This window comes from Schistocerca gregaria, chromosome X, assembly GCF_023897955.1.
Source record: "Schistocerca gregaria isolate iqSchGreg1 chromosome X, iqSchGreg1.2, whole genome shotgun sequence".
NCBI classification, from domain to species: Eukaryota; Metazoa; Arthropoda; class Insecta; order Orthoptera; family Acrididae; genus Schistocerca; species Schistocerca gregaria.
The window spans coordinates 786435744-786448562 of record NC_064931.1 but is presented as its reverse complement, the minus strand read 5'-3'; the positions used below and the strand labels follow the sequence as shown (position 1 = coordinate 786448562).

The window sequence follows — 12819 nt, the reverse complement described above, 5'->3', positions numbered from 1 at the left end:
AATGAATCTCTACACTAATTAAAACTACCATGTTCAGTGTTTTGACCCCTAAAACCACGGGTACAAGTATGTGTGCTGCAAGCATCTGTACAAACTGTAACCCACACATTATTTGCCAAATAGTCTGAGAAAAGTATTCCTGCATTATAAGTTGGCTATTACTGGCAATATTTCATAAACCTTAAGTGTGAATATCTGTGTTTACACACAGTGAATATAGGTCTCAGGAAGATTTGAAGTTACAAGAAAATAGATGCTACATATCGCAGTCTGAATGACTATCCAACTAGAAGAGCTACTGTGTGATGCTTCATGTTGGAGTATTTATAAATATTCTATATTCTTTACTATTTCAGTATAGGTGACAGCAGTGGCTACACAGAGATTACGACACTCAGGTTTACTGTGAGGAGCAATAGAACTAAAAAGAAAAAGAAAGAATGGATAGCAAGAATGAGAAATCTGCACCAAGGATGAAACAGCCAAGAAGTGATTTGAAGCAAAACTGACGAGAAGTGGAAAGATGTTAACTGCTCATTATCTAAATTTGACTGTGGGAATGTGGACATCCAAAAACTATTAAATTCCACAGTAGAAACATTCCAAAGATTTTTCAATGGCACACTCGTAGCACCACATGTATGAAAAAACAATGGGTGCTTCAGCTAATTATACTCACATGCCGAATGGATTGTCATCCTGCTCAACACTTCATAACAAAAAGGATGTTGTTACAGATTATTACGTAACTCCAAGATGTGTAACAATTCACACTGTTTGAACTAAAGAGAAAGAGGTTTGCAGAATCTAGTGTCCCAAAGAATTGATTCATCTCAGACAACAAGACATTCATAAAGCTTATTTCGCATTGGAAAGGAAGCATCTGAAACTTGGTGATTTGTGTATACTCCTTGAAAGGTATCAAATAGAGGAAACTGCTTTTCTAAGCAGTATATTACATTTACATATGTGTTTCCCAACATGTGGACTGCTGCCTAAGTGAGTAAATGTAGGACTACGAACCTGAAGCTTTGAATTAAAAATTGTCACCAACAACATTTGTTTTGTCATTTATCACTTCTTTCACCTCTTGTAATGGTTTGTTATGTGAAGGATACCAAGTTGCACCAATGTTAAGAATTCCTGTTAAATGGTACATTTTTCTATAACTAGCTGGGTAAATCACTTCAATGGTCATATCAAAGCAAGAGCGTATCACCTTTAATAGGACGATACCTGGTCAAGTACTGTGGTATTCAAATTTATCTTCTGGTTGAAGGCAGCTTTATCTTTAGCAAATAAGTCTCAAATGTGGAAAGGTATGGCATAAATATTATGAAGTTTTACACTGACAAATAATAAGCAGAGAAATTTATTAATTGGGAAGTATCTACATGCACAAGTCTTGGAATGGAAGAAGGTGAGTGTAAATAAAAAAGTCCTTTAACAAATATTGCACGCCAATTTTATTTGACTGTTTGTTCACTTCTGTTTACAACAGTCTACCTGAGACTCAATGAACAAATGGTGAGGTTCCAATGCCTACAGCACTGTTTACATAACATCACTTAATTTTTACTTTCATCTGTCTGACAGAAAAACTGCATTTACTGGAAATTTCTCTTTGTGGAAAGTAGCTACCTACGATGTATTTTGCCATAAGAAAAGAGATACAATAAATGAGATATAAAATGAATACCACAAAATGAATTTTGTTAGACATGGTACTACTAAAAAAAAATTAAGATGTAATAACCCACAACACATTCATTTACAAACCACATTTGCTAGTTTTGTGCAATACACAGCAGTCTTCATCAAACAATAATAAACACACATTTTTGACTATGTGGCAGTGTATGAATGGGTATGCCAGATGCTACCATCTTAATTTTTCTTTGGGTTAAAATAGTGTTCAGAAAATATAGTAATTCTGAGTAAGTACAAAAATTTTAGATCCTTACACACCAAAGCCCAAAAGATCATCATTTACCCCATAACTTTGTGACAACTATTGTAACACCCTTCGAAAACAAATTCACACTGTAGTAGTAACTCTGATCAAGGGCTACATTATAGATACATAAAAAGTTTCTAGAATTTCCATGCATGTTAATGTGTGTAAATCTCATGTTTTATTCATTTTTAGCTGCAGGATGAATAAATGGTCTTCAATGTGACAAGTAAATTATAACTAACAAAAAATTAGTATGAAATAATTTTCTAGCAGGAACAATCTGGTCCATACGAGAGTAACACCCAAAGCATTGCACTTTATCTCCCACTGTACAATAACCCAATTAACAGTGTTTATATACAACTCCTTACAAGAAAATAAGAAGGAACAGAGACAGCATTTTAAAGATTGCCAAACAGGAAAAATTCATGCACAACATAACAGGGTAGGAGAGGATAACAGGTTGGAAATTGTTAAAGACTAAAGCTTCACTACGATTGCTGTGTATGTCACAAATTTGAAAAAAATTTTTTACATGTATTGCTGCTTTCACATTTTAACATGACTTGCTGTGGAAACTATGTTCAAAAACAAACTGCCACAAATCACAATCATCAATTAAACTCTGAAAACATTACAGTTTTGGAAAATTATCATAAGACTTACATACAAGACAACTAAATATCAGAAACATGAAGAGACAACCACAAGAAAAATGCAAAGAAAATTGTCACAAAACAAACAAATTCTACAACAGAAAAAACTAAGAACAAACAGAAAACGCAAAATGGATGGAAACAAATTCAAATGCATGTAATGGCAGAGGAAGCAAACAATTTTGGTCAGAGGAAAAGTCACTTTTGAACAACGGAACACAAACTTACAGTAATGACGAAAGTAAGTTTCAAAAATAAATTACTGACCATACAGTTGCTGCTACAACTAATACCAAGACAATGTTCAAATGGTAACACACTGTTACCTTAAATTCATTTAGCCCTAATTAAGTGAAAAACAGACCAACTGTGCTCCAGTGCTTCCTCACCAAATAATGAGAAAAACCAAGAAATTACTTTATGAACACACACACACACACACACACACACACACACACACACACACACACACACACACACACAATTTTTTCAAACTGGAGAATAATATCCACTAACATACAATTCTGTTACACCTTTTAATAATTAAATTTATGTACACCAGGCCCTATGAAATGCATCTGTTAAAATATAATCACTCAGTACTACAACAGCATTACAAATTTGCCACAGCTCAGAAAAATGCAAAAATATATGCATTTATTTATGTTGGAATGTCTGCAAAAACTTAAGGACTGCCCAAAGCAATGAAAGAATCTTATGATTACTCCCACTGATTAACTCTTTCCAATTCCAAAGCTTCTCTCAGTGGGCTATTACATGTCAATCATAAACACACACAGGTTCTTGAATTAAAAGTTCACACTCATTTATAATTCTTTTCCAGAACAACTATGTCAGAAGAGCACAAGTTTTCTTTGAAACACTAGAGCATCACAACCACATAACTTAAGAGAGGTATGTCTTCCCGAATGTGGAGACCATGCACAAATCTGCGTATACTGCCTGAAAATTGGCACCTTTTCTTGAATGTCCACATACTTAAAACTAAAACTGTGATAATTGTGTCTTTTTCAGAAGCTTCCTCTGAGTGAGAAACATGGCCTTGGATTCTGTACTGTAACACATTTATGTTTTACAGCTCAAAACATATCTTTACAATGCGAACTTCGAAGAGTGCACGCGCGCACACACACGATTATCTGTGATGACTACAGTCAGCCAATAATGTAAGTTTAATTTTGTTATGTAGAAGGCCTAGAGTAAATTTCACACACATTTACAGGGCTCATTCCATATTGCTCTGAGCAGTCTCAGTAACAGGTACAGTGTTCAGAGAACAAAGAATTCTTTATTACCAATGGTGTTTGAAATATTGATCTTATTTTGCCTCTTACGATACGGGAGTTAAGATGAATTTGGGTAAAAAAGAAAACAGCAGAAACAGAACTGTCTATTGTCTGTCATGGGATGAATTACAATCATTTTAAAAAAGCTTCTGTCAATAATGGAACAAATGTAATAGCCTAGATACTATTTAGTGTTCAAACTTAACAGCCTTTTACTCTTTATTATCACAGGTCCCATCCTCAGTTACTTCATGAACACAACATTGCCACCACTACAGTTTCTCCACTTCTTTGGAAGCCTTCTGTCGAGCACAAATCACAGAAGTTAAAAGAACTTCTTTGCCTGTGCTTCTTTGTTGTCCCTGAAAATAAATTTACAGAATCAAAGCAGGGAAATACATCAATTTAAACAATAAAGTTGTAACAGCTCTGATCATATGGACACTCATTTAACAGAAATAATTGGTTACCACATGAAACAAGATGTATGGCAATTTAACTGACATGAGAAAGGGGCAAATAATACAAGACAGTGTGGGAAATAAAAATATTCTAGCTGAGTACCAAGTGTTGCACACTAATGTATTTATTCCAATCTTCTATTAGAGTATCTCCTCTTTGACCTCCTCCTCCTTCCTCTGTCCATCCCCTCCTCCTACTGCTCCTCTCTGCCCATCTCCTCCTCTTTCCTTACTCTGTATTTTCTCCTCTCCCCATTTCCTCCTCACCCTCTCTCTGTCTACCTTCCCCCTACACCTACGTCCTCCTCCCCACTCCCTGTCTGTCCATCTCCTCCTCCCCTCTTCTTTCTCCATGTTATCACATTTATCCCAATAGGAGGTTTCACAAAGGTTTAGAATTGGTGTTTTACGAGTGGCTTCACCTGTGTATGCACATGACAGGTACATTTCACATTTATCTATCAAATTTCACCTGTATTTGTAGGAAAGTTCGCCCTTCAGTTTTCATTTTCATGCTGTTCAATATTTATGACTTATCTCCTGAACTGTGTGTTGTAGAGTGATTCAACTTTTCTAGTACATTCAATGGTATTTGTAAATACTGTCTGCAATGTGTATCATGAATACATGTAGTAGTAAAGAAGTAATAACAAATTAAAAGATTGTGCTTTACGCGGCAGTTTTACTGCATGAACAGTGGAAATGCATTTTGTTGGGGCTGACAGTGAGAAAAAGTTTCACAAAGGTTTGAAATTGTGTGTAAAATTTGTTGCAAGTCACTAAGTGCTCCAATTCTCAAATACTGCGTGACTAAATTATGGACATTTGCACATTGTGGGCTACACTGCTCTGTCACCTCCTCCCTTTTGATACATAGGTGTTTCCTAACCCTACAGCGATCCTTTCCAAAGAGTAAATGACAGGAGAGTCAAGTGGTTTAGGAGGAGATGTAGAACATACATAAATATTTATATGTACATCAATTATTGTAAGATGTATGGATTCTTCTGAGTAACTGTTTACCATGACACTTTATACATGTTTGCTAAATATTACTGATGAACACCACAACCACATGGAAACAGGAAAAAACGTTTATTCGCATGACAGTATCAGGTTGATACAATTTTGAAACTGAGTTCATCTGTCACCAAAATAAAGTTAACTGTTGCACGAAATGATTCTTTCTTAGGAAAGTAAAGAAAGCAGGAAACATTAAGATAAAAGTTGTAATGAAATGCCAACGGCAGATGAGAACTGCAGAAGCCGCAAATTACAGGTAGCAGAATGGACAATCAACAAATAGCTACCACATTCAATAAATAAAAGACAGGAATTATTGAACATATACAATGACATTGCCTTTACAAGTCATAATTAAAAAGGGACATGGGAAGTTTTAATTCACAAGCCAGTAATAAACAGCACTTGCAATTACAGCACCACAAGCGAACCCGGCAATACTTTGCAACTGTTAAAAATATATGGGAACTGAATATGTCCTAAACTACACTTTCCTCAAAATGTCTATTCACCCCCCCCCCCCCCCCCCCCAATTTCTGTCCACAAAACACCGACCCCCTTCCCCACCCAAACTGTACGCAAGTATGTATGCGAGAGTTCCACACTCGCAAACATCCCCAGGTCCACTGTTTCTGGTGCCATAATGAAGTGGAAGAGTGAAGGGACACGTACAGTACAATAGCATACAGCCCGACCTCGTCTGTTGACTGACAGACAACAGACAGTTGAAGAGGGTCGTAATGTCTAATAGCCAGGCATCTATCCAGACCATCACACAGGAACTCCAAACTGCATCAGGTTCCATTGCCAGTACTATGACAGTTAGGCAAGAGGTGAGAAAACCTGGATTTTTTGGTCGAGCGGCTGCTCAGAAGCCACACATCACGCCAATAAATGCCAAATGACGCCTCACTTGGTGTCAGGAGCATAAACATTGGATGATTGAACAGTGGAAAAATGTTCTGTGGAGTGACTAATCATGGTACGCTATGTGGCGATCTGTTGGCATGGTGTGGGTATGGCAAATGCCTAGTGAAAATCATCTGTCAGCATGTGTAGTGCCAACAGTAAAAGTTGGAGGCGGTGATGTTATGGTGTGGTTATGTTTTCAATGAAGGGGGCTTGCATACCTTGTTCTTTTGCATGGCACTGTCACAGCACAGGCCTACATTGATGTTTTAAGCACCTTCTTGCTTCCCACTGTTTAAGAGCGATTCGGGGATGGTGACCATCTCTCAACATGATCGAGCACCAGTTCATAACGCACTGGCTTTGTCAGAGTGGTTACATGACAATAACATCCCTGTAATGGACTGGCCTGCAGAGTCCTAACCTGAATCCTACAGAACACCTCTGGGGTGTTTTCGAACACAGACTTTGTGCCAGGCCTCACTGACCGACATCAATACCTCTCCTCAGTGCAGCACTCCATGAAGAAAGGGTTGACATTCCCCAAGAAACCTTCCAGCACCTGACTGAACATATGCCTACAGGAGAGGAAGCTGTCATCAAGGCTAAGGGTGGGCCAACACCATACTGAATTCCACCATTACCGATGGAGGGCGCCACAAACTTCGTCATTTTCAGCCAGGTGTCCGGATACTTTTGATCACATAGTGTAGTTGGAGACATTTGAAAACTGAAACGCTGAGATGCATTTGATGGGCTTGTGCTACAATTTAGCGAACCATACTCATTTTTATTAATCACAGTTTTCTAACTGGTAGGATGATACTGTGAAACCGTACACTAACTCTGAAGTTTGTCAAGGTAAATCTGATTGACTACTACAGCCCACATATGGAGACTTATCAAGCATATTCTGGAACTAACACTAATATCCAAAAGAATAGCTGATAATTGTCATAAAAATCAATATAAGGTACTTTAAAAATAGTTTCTATTTGGTGAAACAAACAATGCTCTGCAATGGTAAAAAGGAAACACAGAAGTATGTCTATAAATTGATATGTGCTAAAGAGAGAAGCCTGTAGGTGACACAGAATGGACTCTCAAGACCCTACTAACACTTTCCTGAAACAGGTTCCACTACAGAAGACACAGGGTCTCGTTTACACAAACACAGTACTTGTGATTTCTGAACCATGAGGGACTTCGAAGTGATCAACTGAGAAATATAAGGAAGGGAAAGTGATACTTAAACAATGGATTGTTCACATGCAAAAGAGTCATGGTAGAATGTTTGTATTAAATACTTGTGCAGAATTTAGAATGGAGGTGATGGTCGTGTTACTCACTCATGGAGTTAATGTTATGGACTCTGGTGTTACAGTATACTTTTTGACAACTGGCAAGTATAAATAGTTAACTGCATTCATTGCAGAAGCATTTAAATAGAGTAGTGTAGCGAAGGCAACTAGTGACAGATATTGCAAGAACAATTAAAGGCCATTAATGAAAAAAACTCGCATATTGTATGAAGGTTGTGAAAGTGGGATTTTAAGGCAAAGAGCTGTTCAGCAAAGCAGTTCCTTTTCCTTGTTACTCTTCATTACACTGATGGACACAATCCAGAAAGACATCAAGGAAGTAGAAAATTTAGATCTCAATGCTTTTGCTTTTGCAGATGACATCACCATTTGGGGAGAGACAGAAATGGAGGTTCAGAGAGACTGGATTATGTTGTAGCACCATACAGCGTGACCTTCAGAGATGGTGGTCCAGGTTGCTGTACACACCGGTACCTCTAATACATAGAAACACATCCTCTTGCAATGATGCATGCCTGTATTCGTAATGGCATACTATCCTTAAATTCATCAAGGTACTGCTGGTCCAGATTGTCCCTCTCCTCAACAGCCATTCGGTGTATATCCCTCAGAGTGGTCAGTGGGTCACATCATCCATGAACAGCCATTTTCAATCTATCCCAGGCATGTTCAATAGGGTTCATGTCTGAAAACATGCTGGCCACTAGTCGAGTGATGTCATTATCCAGAAGGAAGTCATTCAGAAGAAGCGCACAATGGGGCCTCTAATTGTCGTCCATGAAGATGAATCCTTCGCCAATATGCTGCCGATATGGTTGCACTATCAGTCGGAGGATGGCATTCATGTATCTACAGCCATTATGCCGCCTTCCATGACCGCCAGTAGCGTACATGGGCCCCACACAATGCCATCCCAAAACAGCAGGGAACCCCCACCTTGCAATACTCGCTGGACAGTGCGTCTAAGACGTTCAGCCTGACCGGGTTGCCTCCAAACAAGTCTCTGACGATCATCTCGTTGAAGGCATATGCGACACTCATCTGTGAAGAGAAAGTGATGTCGACCCTGAAAGGTCCATTCGGCATGTTGTTGCACCCATCTGTACCACGCTGTGTGGTGTGGTTGCAAAGATGGACCTCGCCATAGAAGTTCGGAGTTAAGTTGGACATCATGCAGCCTATTGTGCACAGTTTGTGTTACAACACGACGTCCTGTGGCTGCACACAAAACATTATTCAACATGGTGAGGTGGTTGTTAAGGTTCCTCCAAGCCACAGGTAGCAGTCATCCACTGCAGTAGTAGCCCTTGGGCAGCCTGAGTGAGACATGTCATCGACAGTTCCTGTCTCTCTATCTCCTCCATGTCCAAACAACATTGCTTTGATTCACTCCGAGATGCCTGGACACTTTTCTTGTTGAGAGCCCTTCCCGGCACAAAGTAACAATTGCGGATGTGATCAAACCGTGGTATTGACCATCTGGCATGGTTGAACTATAAACACAAGCCGTGTACCTCCTTCCTAGTGGAATGACTGGAACTGGTCGGTTGTCCGACCTGCTCCGTCTAACAGGTGCTGCTCATGCAGCATTGTTTACATCTTTGGGCAGGTTTAGTGACATTTCTGAACAGTCAAAAGGACTGTGTCTGTGGTATAATGTCCATAGTCAGTGTATATCTTAAGGAGTTCTGGGAACTGGGGTGATGCATAACTTTTTTTAATGTGTGTATGTAAGGAGATATCTATAGGTAACCTTAACCATGGAGGAAAGAATAAGTGCTGCAAGATTGAAGTGGTTAGGTCATGTGAAGCACATGCACCTGCCTAACTTCATGTCAGTATTTGGTGATTGAAGTATCAGGAGGAAGACTGACTGGGTGGCCCAGGAAGGGATGGGCAGATGAGGTTAATGAAGATTTCAGTAGGAGAGGAGTAACATGGAATGCAGCTGAGAGAGAAAAGCTGTACCAGAGCAGAAATCAATGATGACGACGACGACGACGACTACACCACAGAGTTGAGAGGGTATTCCTTGTTAGCCATGTTGTAGAAGAACTGTAAAACTAACTATAGAGAAAAATATGTTTCATGGCTTATGTCATCCACTTCCACTTTCTGTTTCTCTTTATTCCTCCCTCTGGCACTGTCTTCTTCACTATTTTCCATTCACTGTTCTGTCACTGTCCAATAAGCTCCACTGCCAGTGTGTCCCTCTCTTAATCTCTACCACTTTCATTGTCTTCTTAATTCTTTCTATAACACAACCACTGTCTACCATCTTCCAGTACTTGCTGCTTTTTTCATCTCTTTGCCACTGCCACTGTGTCTTCTCTCTCTGCATAAAAAAGTGTCAATATGTTGGCATGCCAACATTATTGGGAGAATTTTTGAAAGTGCTGAGGAAGGTAGAATGTGGTAGCTGGTACCCCAATTTTCACTCAGAGTATTTTAAATAAACAGGAACACATTCGCATTTCTTCGCCATCTAACTCATACACAAAGAAATGTATTTGCCAGTAAAATTTATATAGTTTACTGAAGTGAAACTGAAATAATACAAAACTAATTTTACAGCTCAAACCAGATTTTATGTTCAAAGCAACATTGCATGTGCTTCAGTACAACAACATGGGGGCCCCAGAACTCTTCTTATGATAACAGTTACACTTAACAGCACATTTCTCTGTGCCATGTCACTTTATAAACTACATTTTTGCCTCAGACTGGGTTTTATGTCCATATTTTACAAGAACAGGTGGGGTAATTTTGAACCTCTGTATCCCGAAAAGGGATAAAGAAATCTTACAAGAAAGTTTGAGATTGGGGTCTTTGGAACATATAATAAAACAAAACTTACAGCCATTTGCTATGCATAGCCATCTCAGAATCGAGGCTGGGTTTTGACCTGGTGGTGATGATGAAAATATAGTGAAAACTAATTTGTGGGGTTTTCCAAGGAACTTTCAATGAATTAATGGTGCTTCCGTAAGCCCCACCAAGTCCACCATGGACCATACCAAATGCATAAAGAACCATCCGCTTTGCTCCCTTTGCCTAAGGAGGAGGAAGTGTGTAATATTCATACTGACCAAATATGTAGGATACTGAAACTACAACGATCATTCTGTTGGGTATATGAATGATCCCTCGGCTAAGGGCTACCCAAAACACTTGACCCCTTCCTTTGTACCACAATGAACCTGTGGTATAACCACCAGGCAATCCTGTTTCTACACATGTTTTGGAACATATTAAGTATGTAAGCTGTCTCAAGTATACCAATTTGTACACCAAGATACTATCACATTCATTTCAGTTACCAGCATTTCGATACTGCTGTGTGTGATATTGTCAGTAAACATAAAGCTGTATGTCTGACTCTTTGAACTCTCCATAAGGGACATTTAGCCACCACTTTGACAAGGTATTTGAATGGTTTATGGCAGGGATATTACGCAGCATAATTTCCCTGCCTCCTGAAACAACATGTATACTTGAGGGCACAACAGTGCCGATCGTGAGGAAAGAATACACTTTTTTAAATTGTTTGTGTACTTAAAAGAACAATACAGGTGTCAATAATTACTATCAGTTTCCCTTTACAAATAAATCGCATTCAAAATTACAATAAGACTTTTTAGTGTGTTTCTTTCGAAAGGAACCATTTTGGTATCACCTTACAAAATTTAGGGAAACTTTGGAAAACAAACCCGGATGGCCAAATGGGAATTTGAACCCTCGTCGTCCTCAACAGGAGTCTATTGTGTTGCCACTGCCCATCACATAAGTGTAGACCTACTCAATGTACCCCACTGCATATTAAGTTTTTCTTAAACTATTCACTGAACAGTATGCATCTGCCAAGAGATGGTTCTTCACTTCGTGCACTTCACACTGGCCCCACCCTTCTCACTTAGCATGGCCATTGGGAAAAGCCACAGTATCAGTACTCCTGAAAACAATGTTTTTAAGCAGTACTTCTGAACCTTAAATTGAATGTATCATACCTGTGTATAAGGCAGGTAGGTGAACACTCAGTCACTTGCTTACTTGGCAGTGAGTGCTTGTTGTAATGTTGTAAAATGGGGTTGACAGATGTCATTATGTAGCTCTGGGGGTGTGCAAACAATACACTGAAAATAACTTGTCATTCTTACACAGCAGAGCCTTAGGCACAAGTGTATACACATATGTTGCAGCTCTTTTAAAACTGATACAAAGTACAATAATGGCTGGGTTAAGAATTTGAAAGCGAAGGTCATATGCACCAAAATCATTTTACAATATGTCTGTGCACAATGCCTGTGTGTTTATGGTACGTGTAGTGTCTTGGTATGCTTAGTGTAGGCCTAAGATTATGCAAAGATATGCAAAAGATTATGGACACTTGGAAGGCAAAGAGTGAGAATTGGGGTGCAAAAATAAAAGGAAGTGTTAAAGGGATTTGGCAGAAAGTAAGTTTTTTGATTTCAGGAGGAAAACTCAGCAAATTCATCCACAATTTCTTACAAGTTACCATATTGTTTTTCAGACTGCCAAAGCAGTATGCTGTTTTATTGAAGGAGAGTTTATGAAGCCATGTTTAATATCTGCAGCTGAGTATATAGCTCCTGAGAGAATAAGTGTTTCAGGCAATCTGCTTCATTCTACAGTTCAGCACACAATAAAAAAAATAGATGAGCTAATGGTTCTTGCAAAACATGTTACTACATTTTTTTGACACTTGGGAGTGAACAGATGTTTCCGATATTGCTCAGATGGTGATTTACATTAGATAGTTGGTCTCATGTTCATAGGAGGACTTGGTTCCATTGAAGGACACTGCAACAGGGACACAGATTTTGTGTATGTGCACGAAAGTGTTGACAGTATGGTTCTGCAATGAGGCGTCACTTCTTTGGCTACAGATAGTGCAGTGGCTATGGCTGGTCAAAATCTCAGTTTTATGGCACTTTGAGAAATGCGAAAATCATTATCTGCTCCACATGATATATTTTTCAACACACTGTATTCTCACTGCATTCTCCACCACAAGAACTTATGTTCTAAGGAGCTTGAATGTAAAGGAAGTGCTGAATGAGGTGACTTACCACTAATTTCATCTGCCATTGTGCTCTCAGACATCACTAGTTCAAAGCCTTTTGGAAAACTTGGAAAGCAGTTATGATGAATCATATGTGACAG

The 12819-nt window shown here is 38.9% G+C and overlaps 1 protein-coding gene across 1 annotated transcript in view; it reads right to left on the bottom strand.

Annotated features, from left to right (window-relative positions):
• Nucleotides 1-1442: 1442 nt before the first annotated feature.
• LOC126297465 (protein ERGIC-53) overlaps nucleotides 1443-12819 on the bottom strand; it is an 89378-nt gene continuing 78001 nt past the window's right edge. The window contains exon 11 of the mRNA XM_049988341.1: nucleotides 1443-4282. Within this exon, the coding sequence (XP_049844298.1) occupies nucleotides 4246-4282 (37 nt within the window). The 3' untranslated portion in view covers nucleotides 1443-4245. The remainder of the gene's footprint in view (nucleotides 4283-12819) is intronic.